Genomic DNA, 17,182 nt, shown 5'->3' with positions numbered 1-17,182 from the left:
AGGGAGCAAAAGCTCAGAGTGGGGTCCCAGTCCCACACCACCCCCCCCACCCCACCCTGGAAGTCCAGGGGTGTCCACCTCAATGGAGTGGCACTGTACCTTCATTGGGACAAAAGTGATCATCCTGCAGGGATGGATGGCAAGATCCAGGCAGCAGGGACCGTTCAGGACTGACGGGCATGTCCTCAGAGGAGAGTGAAGGCTGTCACGCAGTTCTCTAGGAAGTTTTAACTGCCCTGTAGGTGCCATCATGGCTTGCAGAAATTCAAGGCTCATTCCACTTTTTGCAAAAAAAAGGGACAATGATAAACCATTCAGGAATTCTCCTTGGAAATCTGAACACTGGCTGTTTGTTGCAGCTGCTCATTTTCATGATTCAGGGAATTCAAGGCACACTCTGCTGTGGGCAATGGGGACCGTAGAATGAAGGAATCCCTGAGTGGTTTGCCTTGGAAAGGACCCTGAAGATCATCTCATTCAAACCTGAGCTTCCTCCCACCAGACCAGGTTGCTCAGAGTCCTGTCCCCCCTGGCCTTGGATGTTCCCAGGGATGGGGCATCCACAGCCTCTGTGCACAGCCTGGGCCAGAGCCTCACCACCCTCAGTGCTTCCTTAAATGCAACGCAAATCAACCTACTGCAGTTGAAAGCCATCCCCCCTTCTCCTCCCACCACAGACTCTGTTGAACACTCTGTCCCCATCTTTCCAATTGGACCCTTCAAGTCCTGCACGGCTGCAGTGAGGCCTCCACAGGCCCTTCTCTTCTCGAGGCTGAGCATCCCCAACTCTCTCAGCCTTTCCTCAGAGCAGAGGGGCTCCAGCCCTCTCAGCATCCCTGTGGTCTCCTCTGCAGTCCCTCCAACACCTCCAGGTCCTTCCTGTGCTTATGACTACAAAGCTGGAGGCAAGGATGGGTCCTCGAAGGGCTGCAGCTTCATGGTGAACAGTGGGGAATTTTGTGTTATCCCTTGAAAGGAACTAAATGCACTCTGGTGCTGAGAGATAAAATGAAGAGAATGTCAGAGTCCTGCTGTCAGTGGTGTTCTTTGTGGACTCTGCAGGGATCATCAGGAGCAGATCCCGTGTGTTCCCTTAACCCAGCACCCACCCCAGAGGAGCTGCAAAGGCACCTTGGCCAGGCCGTGGGTCCATGCCCAGCTCAGCTCGGAGCTCCCTGTGCTCCCACAAGGACAGGCTCCAAGGCAAACCCTGCCCATGGAGGCACAGCATCTGTGCTATGCTGGCTCCTTCCAGCTGAGGCCAGGCCTGCAGCACCCTGGGGTGCCAAAGAGCAAAGATTTTCCCAAAGGATTTCTGGATCCTAGTGTTAGGAGATGCTGCAAAAGCTGGAGACCCCATTTCTGACACAGAGGTGCTTCTGTGACCCTGCAGCCCAGCTGAAAGGAGAAGAACATGTCATACAAATCTTCAGGGTGTTTATTTTCAGGATAGAAATTCCTTTATATAAAAGAAGAGTTTAAAAATAGCACTACCCTGCTCTCAGAATTAAATACACATATATATATATACACACATAGATATTGATAGAAAGAATAATTACCATTTTGCTATGTGATTACAAAACCAAACAAGATTAATACCGATTTCCAAACTATCCTGCCAAACCAGGGCAAGGGGATCTAAGAATTCCTGCCACCCACCTTCCCATGGGAGCCCACCTGGGCACCACACTGGGAGCCAGCTGGGCATCAGGCATCCCCTGTGCTTCCTGCACCACCCAGCAGTCCTTGCCCCGCCACTTGGCAGCAGATGCTGAGACAACAGAAGCTCTCAGGGTGACACCACTGTAGGTTTTTTCTCTTGCAAAGCAGCCTGCCAGGGTCCAGGGGGACTGTGCCATCCCAGTCACTCTGGGGGACACCAGGTGTCAATGTCTGTCCAATGACCAGCCTGCCCACCTAGCTGTTCCCCCTCATCCCAGACCTGCCAAGGAATGACAACTGAACCCCTTTGCAGCAGGGGCTTTGTTCATGTTCCTTTTTGTGTGTTTTTAGTATTTTTGGTTTTTTAAATACAGTCCACGCTTCCCTGGGGATTTTGCAATACAAGAACAAACACTGATGCTGTACGATAACCTAGCAATAACAATGTCATGTAGCTACTGTACATCCATCCCTGTGCCTTGCCGAGCACTGCAGCCCTCTGCCAGGATCACTTCTTGTTGGCGATCTGCTTTTCCAAGTCTTCAAGTCTGGCTGTCATCTGAGCAAGTGAATGTGCTAAGGAAAAGCATGAGCCAGACAGTCTACTGGGCAAAGGGCTTTATCCCCTTAAAAGAGCCTTAAATTTTCCCCCCTCCCATTTATCTATCGCTCCCTCCCCCATGTGCGCCCTGTCCTCAGCTGTCCTGCACCCTGGCAAGCCCAGGCATCACCCCAAAGGATATTTTTCTCGGTCAGGCTCTGCAGGATGGCCACGGTGTTCGTCTGGAACTGCACCAGCGCCTCGCACTCGCACGGGCTGCGGATCTCCGTCTCCCCTTTGCCCTCCTCTGTGACAGCGGGGTTTGGCTGCAGTCAGACCACGGCCCCACAGTGCCCGGCTTTCCCTTGTTCCCAGACAAGTCCCTTGTCCCTGCAGCCACCCACCAGAGCTCAGGGCTCTCCACACCATTTTGCCCTCTTTTTTCAGCCTCTCTGCTCTCTGCCAGGCTGCCCTGCTGATCCAGCAAGCTCACTGCCAGGCATCCCACCAGGCATCCCACAGAGCTGTCACACGTGTGGTCACGGTGTGCCAAGGACTGCCAGTGCTGAGCTTCACTTTGCCTTCAAGCTGGGGTGGCAGGGGGCATGTTGACTCCATATCTGCAGCCCTGTGGCAGTCTCTGGGGACTGGGGGAGCCCCAGCCTGTCCCAGGGCAGGGAGACCCTCACAGTAACCCTGTAGCCAGCAGCAGCAGAAGCACAGGTCTGAACAAGGACACAGGCCACCTTCACAGCATCCCTCAAGGCAGGGTGCCACTCCCAACTTCTGCCCATGCAGTGGCACTGGGGTGGTCGCTCACATGAATAATTTTGTATTAACCCCCCCTGTTTTTTAATTAATTCCCCTGGCTTCATCTTGTCCAAATCCCTCCCAGAGACCCCACAACAGCCTGGTGAGATCCTGAGCCTAGGCTCACACCAGCCCATCTCAGCCTTGGGATACTTGATGCAGGGTGACAGACACACAAACCACCCCACTGGCTCTGTGGGGACAGGAGGGCTTGGGGTCAAGTCCCCGGGTGTGGCCAGGAGCACCCACCTGGGCAGATATTCAGGGAGAAGTTCTCCACAAGGTGGGTCATGGTGGTGAAGTCTGCTGAGTAGGAGAAATGCTGCTCCACTGGCTCAGAGGCAATCGCTCTCAGCTCCTCTTCCACAGCTTTTCCAACACCCACGGCAAACATGACAATCCCTGTGTGGCAAGGATAGATCCTGAGCACTGCGCTGGCCACCCCGCAGCAAGCAGCCCCAAGCCCAGAGGGAGCAAAGCCGAGGATGCAGGATTTTCTCTGGGCTTCCCAAATACACAGCAGGGATTTGGGAAGGACAGCCGGGAGCATGGCAGCACTGCAGTGGTGCAGGCTGCTGCGTGAAGGATGCTGCTCAGACCCTGTGGTCAAAGCAGAGCATGTCTGCCCTGGGATGCAGCTCCCCAAGGCTGGATACTGTAGTGTCTCCTGAGACAGCCACCCCAAGGAATCATCCCGGGATGCCCAAAGCACTGCAATTTGGGGTTCCCCAACCCCCCTGCACCTGATTCCTTTGCTCTCCTGGCCCATTCGGAGATGTCATCCTGGGAGCGTCCATCTGTGAACACCAGCCCGATTCTGGGGATGTTGTGGGAGAGAGGCCTGGCACCTTCCAGCTCGGAGAAGCTGTGCTCCACCATGTGCTTGAGGGCAAGGCCTGTCATGGTGCCTTTCTCCATGTACTCCACATCCATCACTGCCTTCTTGATCTCATCTGCACTGTGGTACTTGTTGAGGGGGAACTCGGTGCGGACGCGGCTGGAGTACTGCACCAATCCCACCCGTGTGCCGTGGGGGGACACCTCCAGCAGGTCCACGATGCGGTTCACAAACTGCTTCACCAGCTCAAAGTTCTGGGGCCGGACACTCTTGGAACCATCGATCACCATCACGAGGTCGACATGCCCAGCTCCACACTCTGTGGGCACAGGGGAAGGTGAGAGAGGACCAGCCTGGCCATGGGCACTGTCAGAGTGAAGGTGTCTGGGGCTGGGGCTGAGCTTTGGAGCTTCAGGACACTGTGGGAACATCCTGGACTTCAGCTGGGAAGGAGAGCAGACCGTGCCCAAGGGACTCAGCCCAAAAACCTCCACTGACATTCCAGCACCGCGTGAAAGTCTTTCCTAGGTTTCTCTTTTCCTGAACCCTTCCTCAAAGCTGTTGCATCTTCTGGGCCGTGTCTCTGAGGACACAAGCATCCATCCACACAGCAACCAGGGTGCTCCCTCAACCCCAGCCAGCTCTCCACCCTCTTCCAGCCTAGCTTCGAGTCCCAACTGGGGACAGAGCCCCCCAGCCCAGTTTCAGCAGAGCCCTCTCCAGGAGCACAGAGCCGAGACGAGGAGAATGTCAAGAGCTGTGTCCCGATACTCACTGCTGCATGTCTTGCCGTCAGCCTGGAGCTGCTGGCCCTCAGGGCACACGCAGTGGTAGGAGCCCTCCGTGCTCACGCACTTGAACTCACAGCCGTGATCCACCCCGTTGCAGAGGTCGGTGGCTGGAAGACAAGCCAAGGGCACGGGGTTATCCCCATTCAGGGTGGTCTGGGAACAGCCCTTCCCCTGGGGCTGGGCAGGACATAAAGGCACGTGTTGTACACACAGCCTGTGCCGTGCAGCACGCCAGGACTTACCCCTGCAGGACTTGCTGTCGGGCTGGAGCGTGAAGCCGCTGCGGCAGCGGCAGTAGTGCCCGTTGGGGATGCTCACACACTCGTGCTGGCAGCTGTGGTTTCCGAAGCTGCAGTAATCAATCACTGGCGAGAGAAGGAGAGTGATGGCAGAAAGGAAAAGACAAGAGGAGAGACAGAATGAGAAGCAAATGAAGAAGGGACAGGGAGGGAGACAGTCACTTACTAGTGCAGCTCCTCTTGTTCTGGCTGAGGTAGTAACCCGGCCGGCAGCGGCACGAGTACGACCCCCGCACGCTGACACAGTGGTGCTGACAGCCGTGCCTCCCGTCCGCACACGCATCGATGGCTGCAGGGGAACAGGACACCCATCACCCTCCTGTCTCCCAGACTCGCTGGGGCAGTGGGGCAGGAATGATCCAGGGCTTCAAAGCAGCTCCCAGCACCATGAAACAAGGAAAGGTCCTGGTGTGGTGGTCAGACCAACTAACATGGCTTTGTGCTAAAATCCAGGGAAAAAACACTGCACATTTTGGTGCTGGGATGTGAATCCTCTGGTATTCACTGCCCAGACCCCCTCATCTGACAGAGAGCTGGTTGTGCCCACGAGTCCCAAGTGTCCCATCTCAGAGAGGTGGCCAGGATTTAGCAGTGCTGAATATCTGCAGTCATTACAGACCCGGGAGGCAGGGGGCCCAGTGAACAGAGCACCCAGGCTGCTGCTGGCCTCCCTGGCCATGTTCCAGCTTCCCTCCATGGGACCCATAACTACAAGCTCCCTATGAAAGTTCAGATAATAAAAAGGGTTTTTACGGGAACAGGTCTTTCCATCCACGTTGAGCCTGTGGCCTGGGTTGCACTCGCAGTAGAAGGAGCCAGGGGTGCTGATGCAGCTGTGCTGGCAGCCGTGCTCCCGCTCCATGCACATGTCCACCCCTGCAAGACAGAAGGGGCATCAGAGTGGCCCAAAGGCACGCCAGGCACATGGGGACCCTGGCTCTGGCATATGCCCTGTCCCTGCAGCAGAAGCCAGTGTGACAACCCACACAGCCCCAGCCTTGCCAGGCCCAGTGCTCACCCACTGATTTCCAGTGCACAGACATGGACACTGTGCAGTGCCCTGTCCTGGCACCTCCTTGGGGAGGTTGCCTCCCTATCTACCCTGCTCCTGGCATGGGCAGCCATCCCAAACACCCCTCTGAAGGTCACCTTCTAGCCTGGATGAGGAGCAGACACCAGGATCCCCCTTGCCACTTCACATCAGCGGCTTTCACCCACCACAAAGCTTGTCCTGGAACTGCTTGGCGAACTGCTGGATGAGCTCGAAGGACTCCACCAGGAAGACGTGCTCCTCCAGCGGTGGGGAGGCCATGGCCCGCAGAGAGTTCATGTCTGCCCGCTGGATTCCCACAGCGTAGATCTCGATGCCAGCGTTCCGGGCCTGGGTGGCCACCTCAGTGACACGGTCCTGGGGCCGCCCGTCCGTCACGATGATGGCAATGCGGGGGATCCTCTTGTGCAGAGGGCGTGCACCCTCCTGCGTGGTGAAGGCCACGTTCATGGCGTACTGGATGGCCAGCCCCGTCATGGTCCCCTGGGCCAGTGGGATGATGCTGTTGATGGCTCTCTCCATGTCTGCCCGCGTGAAGAAGGTCTTGAGGGAGAAGATATTCTGCACCTGGCTGGAGTACTGGATCACTCCCACCCGTGTGGCGTTGGGGCCCACGTCCAGGTTGCTGATGATGTCCATCATGAAGCGCCGCATGGTCTCGAACTCGAAGGGGCGCACGCTGCGGGAGCTGTCGATAACAAACACGATGTCCAGGGGACCCGTCCGGCACTTCAGTGCTAAGGAGAAGGCCAAGAGAAGGCTCAGTCCTGTGGCTGTCCTCAAGGAGCAGAGACATCTCTGCCTGGTGGCTGGGGGGGGGCTCATGAGGGATGGAGAGAGCAGGTTTGGGCAGCCCCCACAGACCAGCACCTTCCCACTGCCCAGTAAATCCACAGAAGGTGGTGGTAGAGTGGAAGCAGAGCCAACAGGCTGGGGAGACATACCCTGGCTGTGGGTTGTTGTGGTTGTGTTTTCTCAAGGGCAGAAAATGAGACAGTAAAAAGCAAAGCTAAGGGCACACACTTGGCAGAGATTGAGCCAAGGAGCCTCTCTTGGACATAAGGATGCTACTTCCAGTGCAAACTGGGAGAGTGTTTAGCAAGTGAAATGCCAATGAACATATTTTGCTTAGCCTGTGTGCACCCAAGCGTGGGAGAATTCGGCCCTAATTTTAAGGAAACACTTTGAGTCCTTTTGGGATGACACCAATCTTAACTGCTCTGAAGGTCTATGATACCTACCTGCTCCTTCCTCCATTTGGTGCCTTCACTGTTTTTAAACTAGAATTGATTTAGATCCCTCTGCCCTGGGAGGAGAGAGGCTGGTACCTCTGGGTTTGCTTTGTCCCCTGCACCTGGAAAGTCAAGCAAGGAGGAAGCCTGCCCTCACAGCTGTGCCTCCTGCCAAGGTCACAGTCCATGGGCAGGAGGGTGACAAGCCCTGAGCAGGGCTGTGTCGCAGCTGAGGAGGTGCCCAGAGCCAACAGCACCAGAGCCACCATGCTGGGACCAGGCTCAAGCTCCCACCTTCTGGGGCAGCACTGGGAAGTTTGGGTCCCACTGCTGGGGGGATCCTCCATCCTCCTGGGGATGTTCCCAAAGAAGAGGCATCATGTCCCCCCACGTCACACAGCAAACTGTCCTCCAAGGGCTCCACTGCCCTGATGTTCTCACTTCTCTCCCCTCCAGGCACTCCCCACCAGCCAGAGCTCACCTGCAGGTTTTGGTCTGGCTTCTAGTGTTGTCAGGAGAAGCAGGAGGAGAGGGGCAACAGGCAGGAGCTTCATCATGGCTCTGCAAGACCACAGAGTTCCAGTGCTGGCAGGATGTGCTGCAGGGAGAAGACAAGGTGCAGTCAGTGCTGAGGGTGGGCTGAGCCACAGGGCAACATTCACCTGTGGTGGGTGTCCCCAGGCAGCGCTAAAAACCCTAAGCAGCAGCAGCAGCTCTGACAGATCCATCCCCAAACTTCTCTGAACCCACATGGAATCATTCCTGTTCCAAGGACTGGCAGTCTCAGCACAGCTCAATTTCATTACAGTAGCAACACTCTGCCAAAGGGTCTGATTTTCTGCTCTGGGTGGAGCTGGCTGTTGGACAAGCCTTATTTTCACTTGCAAACCAGGCAGATGGGATGTTCAGCCAAATGCTTTTTCCCTGACTGTGTGGCTGTTCTCTGCAGCCAGTGGGGAGTGGGAAAGATGCACACAGGGAGGGATGCAGAGAACCAGCCCTCCTGATACTCCTGCATGGGAAGAGAAACCCCCAGATGAAACACCAGCACAGACAATACCTTGTCAGAAGTCTCTCAAAGTCACTGGCAAAGATAATTTTTCCAAGAAGTTCCTTTCTCTGCCTGTTTCCAAACTCCCTTGGGAGAGCAGAAGCCTCTGCAGGCAGAGGCTCTAAGGGTGCCTGGGCAGGTGGGCTCACACCTCTTCCCCTGGGCAGGTGCCCAGGCACTGCCAGCCTGCTGCTCTCCTTCACATCACTTCGGGGTCCCCACCACTCTGCAGCTCTCCCTGTCCTGAAGGTTTTTCCAAGGGAGGTTCTGCCCCTCAACAGTTTTTTCATGTCTTTAGGGTGGGATCATAGGGAGAAAAGGTATTTAAACTTGTTACCCAAAACCTCAGCTTGCCACTTCTCTCCCTCCTCATCCACCTCTGGGTTGCTTTGCCTAGTCTTGCCTTTCCTGGCTCCTGCAGGGACATGGATTTATTTAGTTTATTTTTATTCCAGCTCTGGTTGGAAACCCAAGGTGCTAGGGATGGAAATGCCACAGATAATGTGCCTCTCCCCAGGAGACATGCAGTGCCAGGACTGGGCACAGATACTGGAAGGGTGCTTTTACAAAAAAAAACCACACAAAAACTCATTTTATCAGTAGTTATCAGCCGATATTTATTTAGCCCCAGGAGGTCTCAGTTGTAATTCATCACCAGGGTTGCTGTTTAATTGCTCAGTGGTTACGTGCAGCCCTGAACACCACGTCTTTGATAGCAGGGACACTGATAATAGGTTTCACAGCTGCATCTTAAAGCTGTCTCGAGACTCAGTGTTCACACCTGGAAAAGTATATTAAAGAATTAGGAGGACAGAAAAGGGATACAAGAGGAAACTGGGATCCAGAATACCCGTCTCAAAGTGAGAGACGTGGCCTTTGCCTGGAGGTGAGCAGCCTACCAGCCCAGGACCAGCTGGGACACAGTGACTCCGCAGCAGTGCCAGGAGCTCCTGCAGAACCGTGCAGGGGAAGGGCCAGTGGGATCACTCTGGCTGAGGGGATGAGCAGGGACAGCAGCCTGACAGGTCTTTTCCTGGAAGCCGTGGGCCTTCCAGAGGTGAGCTTTGCTTTGTGGCCAGGAGTGCTCAGACACCTGTGTCCCCTCACCACATGGCAAGCAGAGAGGCAAACAGTCCCTCCTCCCCCAGCTTCATTTCCCCATTCATTTAGCAGATTCTTTTTCCAGTGCTGCTTCTTTCCTGGGAGAAAGCACTCACTAACCACTAAATATTTTTGGGACAGCTATGCCACCTAGAACATTTCTGCAGCTCTGTGCTCTCCACACCTCCCTGCAGTGGCAGGCTGCTATGGAGTCTGTGTCTCACAGCATCCAGAGAGCTTCAAAGACAGCCCAGAGGGAGGAATGAGCTGTCAGGCCAGGAACCAAGAAGGAGAAAACCAGTTCACAACTGATCTATTTTTAACAGCATCTCAGCTTTGGATGAAGTCTTGGCTCTCCCCACGGCTGGAAGGGCTGATGCTGCCTGGACAGGGCAGGGCATGGCAGCTCAGCCATATATCCAGTGCTGGTCCTGGCAGCAGAGACCCAGCTGGGACAGTGTCCTGGTCCCTGATTCGATTTAACACCCAGTCCTGCCCCAGCAGCAAGGGGACAGGGAAGCAAAGATGATGGGACAGATGTCCCCCAGTATCTCTCCCACCACCCCACACTTGGCAACTTCCCTCTGCCCTCACTTCCCTGGGGCTGACTTGCATCCCTATGGAGGGACTCCTCGCACCCTGAGGGATCCCACGCCACCCTCTCCAAGCCCCTGCAGGAGTGGGAGTGAGATGGGTGGGAAGCGAGCGGCTGGCAGGCAGGTGCTGCAAGGCAAACACAGCGCCGGCTGCAATGCCAGAGACCTTGAGATAACACTGAGCTATAAAGGAAAAAAGGTCCAGGCAAGGTGAGTGCTGCTGCCTGGGCTGGCTCAGCCAAACCCTGCAGATGAGCTGAGAGGGACACTTGGACATTTCTGATCAGCGCAAGGGGAGAAACAGTTACTGCTTTCACTGCTGAAGGAGATGCTCAGTACATGGTGCAAGGAGGGTGACCAAGGGGAGAGCCACATGTAAGGACAGAAGGGTCACCTCCTCTTGACTCTCCTCGTGATCTCAGCCAAGGAGGACATGGAGATGGATCCCCAGAGACAAACAGGTAAGCCAGCACACCTTCCCTGGGCACCTCCACCAGCAATGCTGCTCCCCAGGGCAATTGCATCCCTCCCTGCTCCACCACTTGTCTGTCTGCTCTCCCTGCCAAGTGCTGAGTCTCAGGAAAAACAGCCGCTTCAGGTTTCAGCATGGCCTCCTTGGCAGCTCTCTCCTGGCTACAGGTTAACAGAAATACTCTGAATATTCCCCTCCTGGTTCATCCAGATGGTGGCGTGTTGGACCTGGGCACATCCTCGCTTGGGCAAGGCCAAAGGACAGGGCCTGGCAGGGAGTAGGGTGAGGAATGCTGCCAGCTCCCTACCCTCCTTGCTATTACAGGGATGGGGCCTTTCTGTACTGAACTGTAGAGGGGATGAAGAAGATGGAGAAAGGAGGGGTGGAAGTGCGTTCACAGCCCAGGAAAAGCCCTGACCGTAGTGTCACAAGGAGGAAAGCAGGTTGTGGACCAAGGCTATGGAGCCATGCTGGCTCTAGACCCTGCAAGAAGCCGGGACAGGGGATCACCATGTGTTGCAAGGAGTGGGGAAGAGCTGGGAGCCTGTGAGCAAGCACCAGCCAAGCCAGAGGGCTGCCCCTTGTAGCAGGGCTGTGCACAGGAGGAGGCACACTCAATGTGTCCAGGCACATGTGGCAGGACACAGGGCACTGATGCCACATGTGCTACCATCTAATAGCCCCTATTTCTGTGCTGGAAGCCTTGGCCGATGGTAGAGCAGCCCTAGACATGATGTTGCTGAGATCACCCTCCTCACCTGCCTCTTCATGCAACCTCCTTGGCTCTGCAGAGCTTTTCTTTGTGGAGACCCAACCAGGCACTTCTGGGAGGCTAAAATTCAACTCCATCAGTGTTACTTGATGAAAATGTCAAAAAAACCCGACCAAAATATGGCCAGGAGTCCCAACCCATAGTCCTTTTGCTTAGGACACCTGAGTTCTGCCAGGACAGCAGCAGAAAGACAGCAAGAGCATCCTCAAGCTGAAGGATGGGGAGAAAAATTGTGGTGTCCTCAGCAGGACAGCAAGTCATCATCCTTCAAGTCCATGCCTGAGAGAAAGGCTGCCCAAAAATGCACGTGGGACCAAGGGAGGAAGACTGATGTGGGTCTTGCCCCAGGGGACAATGAAGCAACCAGAGCTACCTGGAGAGATGCAGACAACTTACATCATTTTGGAGGCACCTCTCGATGCCAAACTTTGCTGTAGAAACATGAATGAATTGCTGGCACATTGTCCTTCTATTTGCAAAACCTGCAAGCAGTGTGAAAGGATGAGGCCCAGGCCAGCCCTGGAGCTGGATCCACCCTCTCCTGGAGGGTTGCCCAAGGGTTGGTTTCTCCCAGCATAATCCCCAGTCTCAAGGTGCTCTCTGCTTGCAGGTGCCCAGCTCTCAGTGCTACCCCTGCTGCTCATGAGCACTGAATCCACCCTCAGGACCATTTTACAGGAACCATTGACCTTACACTCAACCACAGCTCCAAAATCTCAGTGCTCATCCCCCACAGCAGCTGGGGGACAAGTGGCAAATCCCACCAGAGAGGACAGCAATGCAGTTTTCAGAGCAAGGAAGAGTCAGGGAGCACAAGTACATCAAGACCATGGAAATGGCATGAATTTCCAGCCCCAAAGTGGTTTTTTTTCCCCCCTCTTTAAGGACTGATGTGTCCTTGGTTTTTCCCAAACACATGTGGGAGAACCAGAGCAGACTCTTTCCAGGACATCACAGTGCTCTCCGGTTACCACTCTATGGCAGCTTTACTGGGCCAAGTGCCACCTGGAAGGACACGTTGGTTGAAAAACAAGGCTGCATTTCTCCAACAGCACATCAAGGCTCGAAACCCTACAGGAGCAAATCAGCAGGAGTGCTGTAACAGGAAAACCTTGCTGGATGCAGAAGGAACTTCTCTTTTGCTCTGCTTGCTCCCCACAAAAGCCTAGTCCCCATTTTATGGGACCCACTCCTGTATATTCACAGGGAGGGCAGGTCCTTTTGCAGGCTGTTTAGCTGATGTCTTTGACTCACAGCTCATGGACTCATACAAGTCCTGACAGGTTTATACTGTGACATGACATTTGAAGTCCCCTTGAGAGGGAAATGCTGGGTGTAGGAATGGACAGAGCATCCCCTTCTAGATGTTCTCCACAACAGCACATGGGGTCTTTCTCTGCCATCAGTCTACCTCTAAAAGACCTCCCAGTGCTCTGCCACTCACCCGGCAGGAAAGCCTCTTGCTCAGACAGCCCTGCACTGAAACAAGCTGTGTACCTGGGCTGCTTTGGCAACAGCTGCCACAAATAAAAGCCACATTCACTTGCAAATTAAAATGTTAAAAATCTAGCCAAGAGGAAAACATGTCTGCCAAATCCCCTTGTTCAACTAATCGTGTCAGAGATGGCTCCTGTTTCAGGAGTGCTGGTGCCATTTCTCTGTTCCTCTCTGTCCCACTCAAGACCTGTAGGCTACACTTGTCCCCTGAGCTGCACAACAGGCAAACTCAGCCCATCTCCTAACTGCTATTTTCAACAAAACTGGAGACATCTTGGAATACTCTGATTTTGGTGAAGAGTGATCAACAAGGGACAGATCCACCTTACTGACTCTCTTTAAAAAGCAAATGCTCTTCTGCAAACAGGTCCTTGGAGGACAGCTGAGCTGAGCCAAGAGACTTCAAGCTTTGGAGAGAAGGATGTCCTGGCCATCCAGAAGCTGACGCAGCAATCCACTGCCCAAGTTCTTGTTTTGGGAGGAAGGTGTTAGAGAGCATTTTTTTCCCCAGAAATATGCATGTTCAACCACAAAGGAAAAGAGTCATGGCCCAGATCAGCTAGTGGGCTGGTGCAGAATTTGTCAGCTGAGCTCCTGATGCAGCAGAGCTGGTATGAGATTGATAGTTGCTAGCAGGACATCTGTCTCCCAAATCTGCTAGGACCACTATCCCCAGCTGACCTCCAGGAAGTTTACATGGCACAGACAACCACAGAGGCCGCCTGCTATTCCAGCCCCGCAATCATAGATTCATTGCCTGACCTCCTTCTCTAAATCTTTATATCATATTTCTCACTCTAGAGATGTGACTCAATGTGTTGGCATAAGAAAACACACCAGGAGAATATTGTTGTGCCTCTCCCCTTTATCCTACCCATCCTGCTATGTGTTTAATTGAAATAGCAGAAGGTGAGGACCGTTTGGCGGCTGCAGAAAGGCATGCGGGGACTTTTTGTCCCTCCTTAGAACAGAAAAGGAAGCTTTGTGTAGATACTTTTCACAGGGAGAACCTCAAAGGTAGCACAGGAAATGTCTCACACCTAACTTCACAGCTTCCATGTCCCTCTGGCAGCAGCAGAACTGGTGTCCTAGAACTGGGATGCCATCACCCCTTAGGAGATGCACCAGAGAAGGGCTTCACCAGCAACACAGTGGGCTGTGGCCTCCCTTCTGCCCATGCTGAAGAGCAGGTAACACTTTGGGGAAGCCATCCAAGTTCACCTGCAGGTGTACGAGCTGTGAATTCCCAAAGGCAGAGTTTTTCCACTTGTGGACCCTGGCTAATTTTCCAGCCCAGAACAGACCCTCGTACAGCAGTTTATCTCTGCTGTCAACAGATCTGCTCCCACTGGTTCCTGCCAGGAGCCATGGACTCCTATGGGTCCACAGACTACACTCAAAGACTCCTGAACTTACACATTGGCAAAGTACAGCGCAGCCCAGAGAGAGAAAAGCTGAAGTCTGGAGAGAAATGGAGGTACTGCCACCTCTCTGCAAGGGACAACAGCAGAGCCCTATGGATTTCCCTGATGGGCACCAGAGGGACCAGGCTAGGGATGGACTCGTATGCGCAACCAGGGGCTTGCAAGGCAAGAGGATCAGAGGTTTGCAGACAGGCAGGCAAAGACAGAATGTTGGTGGGGAAGATGGATTCAGACTCCAGTAAAGAAACACCAGGAAGGACAAGCTGTGTGAGAACCATGAAGGTTCAGACACAGGGTAAGACACAGCAGTCCAGAGCATCCCACATGGAAACACTGCCTTCTCTGTGAACCAGTCTCTGGAGTCTCCTGAGCACACACCTGTAACCCTCTCCTGCTTTAACAGAGCTGATTTAAAACCTTTTATATTTAGCCAAGACAGGAGAGAACCAAAGCCTTCTAACAGCTAAAAACATGACTTGGCACCTAAAGGTACATCTGTGCTGTGAATACCTACAGAGGGGCAGTGTTCACCAGCCCACAGCATGGGGTTGGTGAGCACTGAGTCGGGGGTCCCCATGCCCAGCAGATCAGTGGAACCCTTATGGCAGCTGCATGAGCTCCCAACGGAGCCCAAGTGCTCAATTTGCTATTGTTTGGAGGCCAAAGTGGAGAAAACATGATTCCTGAGAGGTAATGACAAGTGTCAGCAGCCACTCAGCCTTCTGGCTTGGCTGGAGGAGACATCTGGCATGAGAGGGCCCAACTGGTGCTGGGGGAGTAGCTGACTTTTATGAGTTTCTTTATAAGCACCACTCCATCTTTTTTTTTTTTGCCGTGTTTTTTCTAGGTCCCATTTATTCAGTCACGGTAGGGCTTGTCTGTAAGTCCCATGTGTGTGTAGATACAAACACTACTGATCTCCCCTTCATGTTTCAGCTCTATTCATCAGGCATTTGTAAATGGCATTTTATGAGTGCTGAGTTTTTAACACGGCAGGCACGCTGCTCCAGAGCGAACAAAGAGGCCCCTATTGGAAACTTTAAAGATGTTTAAACAAAGACTTCTCTTGAAAACCTTTAACCCCTAATGCCACCCTCAAGGGAAACGCTATGTTATGAGCAATCAGAGCACAAACATCTTCTGTGACCACAGATTGCCTACAACAGGCTGCCTTGTTGGCCACGGCTCCTCTGTTTGCTACGGCTGCCAACCAGGGCAGCTCCTGAGCCCATCTTGTACTGAGCACATACGGTTTCTTTAATTCTTCAACAACAAATGAAAGTTACAACTTCCACAAAAATCAACAACAGCTTTTTCCCGTTGGATGCAGCAATACCCTGCCTGCTTCGATGAAAAGTGTTGTTTTACTGCAAACACCAAGATTTGTCGCATGTTTTCCAAATGGGAATTTGTATTTCAGATGAGGCTGAATTTATCCATATCCTGGTGTCAAATATCAGGGCCGAGATCTGAGAGGTTTCCCCACACACAGCTTTTTGCTGATATCAACAGCAATCTAATGAATTTCTGCAGAGATCGCAAGAATCTGCTTGTGAAATGCAGATTCTACTTTTTATTGAGAACCTGCACACTCTCTGCCTGGAATTAATTGCTCCTGTCCTTGAAAAAAGAAAAAAAAATCTTTACTATCAAGAGATGCTACAGCAGGTCCCACAGGAAGGGGTCCCAAAGGGAGACCTTCATAATAACTTTGTGGATAATCTGGGTTTAAGTGAAGCAAAAATCCAGTGTGTTTAAGCAAAAGAGGTGTGTTTAAGCAAAAGAGGCAAAGCCCTGTGCCTCCTCTCAAAGTTGGGGCTCAGAACAGGCCCCTCTCATGGACGCCTGCTCCCCTCAGTCCCACTGCACACATGTGGTGGCTTCCATCGACATGGGACAGTCCTGTTTCCCTGCCAGCCTCCTCAGCCACACTGCTTCCCACTCTGCAGCCTGCCTCCTGAATGGATTCAGCTGCTCTCTGCACCACAGCAAAGACTGTCCCTGCAGAATGAGGGGCAAAACCCCAGCAGAGCACATAGCACCTCACTGTGTATCTGCTCAGCTCCGCTGGTCTCACACGAGTGCGTGTCCACACAAATGCGATGAGTGCAGAATAATCTGATTTTCCAAACAAGTTTTCCCGTGTAGTTGCTTGGAACAGAAGTGCCCAAAGCTAATTTTATCCCGTGAAACGGTTGGAATGATAAGCCGAAGGTGGGTGATTGCTTGTGCAAACGAGTATGCACAGACCCAATTTTCCAGTCGTGCAGAAACGGTGCATAACAAACTGAGGGTACACTTCTGAGCTTATCTTTCTGCAGGATCTCGATATCCTATTGCTCAGCATGCCTTGTCCAGGTGTACCAGACCTTATTATTCTCTGCTAAGAGATCCTTGGTTGTATAAGCAGGGACCTGCCCGGCAGGTAGGCAAAAGGTGAGCAGGGCAGGCAGGCTGAGCCATCCCCACAGCGCAGAAGAGTTCACATCCCTCGAACAGCACCGAGGGACGGAGCGGGTACCATGCCCCGACCGCCCCACCGAACACAGCCCGGCACCGCTGCGGGGACCAAGCCCGTGCGGCCGGGGCTCGGGAAGGCTACAGCCCACAGATGGGGAGAAAAATCCTTTGGGGCAAAGGCTCTGCTCTTCCCCTCCTCCCGGCTTTGCTGTCTGCTCCTGACGCTCCCCTTCCTGCCAGCCCCGCTCCAAGAAAAAGCCCTCTCGGAGGCTGCCAATCTCCGCAGCAGCGCTCGGCGCTGCGCACAGCCCCGCCGCGCCGGGCTGGGATCGGGACCGGGACCGTCGGGACCGAACTCACCCGCAGCCTTCTCACCCTCCTCCTCTCCTCTCCCTTCCCGCAGGGGCGGCGGTGCCCGCGGAGCCCCTCACTCACCCGTGCCGGCCGCGGAGCCGCTCCCCGCCGCGCTGCTGGCTCAGGTACGCGCTGCGGGCGGTGCGGGCGGTGCGGGGCGCGGGCGGCAGCAGCGGCGGGAGGCGGCGGGGCCCCGCGGGCAACGAAAGGAGGAGGGTGAGAAGGCTG

General features: G+C 54.0%; 1 protein-coding gene across 2 annotated transcripts; it reads right to left on the bottom strand.

The window, feature by feature from the left end:
* Positions 1 to 1,420: 1,420 nt before the first annotated feature.
* LOC121672188 (matrilin-4-like) lies at positions 1,421 to 17,119 on the bottom strand. 2 transcript variants are annotated; one of them, XM_042044750.1, is made up of 11 exons: positions 17,036 to 17,119; positions 7,709 to 7,825; positions 6,163 to 6,732; positions 5,698 to 5,820; positions 5,111 to 5,233; positions 4,888 to 5,010; positions 4,630 to 4,752; positions 3,760 to 4,173; positions 3,266 to 3,418; positions 2,409 to 2,513; positions 1,421 to 2,232 (listed from the first exon to the last, which is right to left on the bottom strand). In XM_042044750.1, the coding sequence occupies exons 2-11, from the start codon at positions 7,782 to 7,784 to the stop codon at positions 2,174 to 2,176; spliced, it is 1,869 nt and encodes a 622-aa protein (XP_041900684.1). In that variant the 5' UTR covers positions 7,785 to 7,825; positions 17,036 to 17,119; the 3' UTR covers positions 1,421 to 2,173. The 2 variants fall into 2 exon arrangements, with proteins under 2 accessions (XP_041900684.1, XP_041900683.1); XM_042044749.1 differs by having other exon boundaries at positions 4,630 to 5,010.
* Positions 17,120 to 17,182: the final 63 nt, after the last annotated feature.

This window comes from Corvus kubaryi, unplaced genomic scaffold, assembly GCF_017639235.1.
Source record: "Corvus kubaryi isolate FWS band 111438036 unplaced genomic scaffold, C.kubaryi_AGA036_p1.0 41057, whole genome shotgun sequence".
NCBI classification, from domain to species: Eukaryota; Metazoa; Chordata; class Aves; order Passeriformes; family Corvidae; genus Corvus; species Corvus kubaryi.
This window is presented reverse-complemented; position numbering and strand designations above follow the sequence as displayed.

Excerpts from the sequence above, each read along its gene's own strand:
- LOC121672188 (XM_042044749.1), bottom strand. The coding sequence starts at position 7,784 with ATGATGAAGCTCCTGCCTGTTGCCCCTCTCCTCCTGCTTCTCCTGACA. Across the intron at positions 5,821-6,162 it reads GTTCCAGGACAAGCTTTGTG|GGGTGGACATGTGCATGGAG; the intron begins GTGGGTGAAAGC and ends TCTGTCTTGCAG. Across the intron at positions 2,514-3,265 it reads CTCCCTGAATATCTGCCCAG|AGGAGGGCAAAGGGGAGACG; the intron begins GTGGGTGCTCCT and ends CCGCTGTCACAG.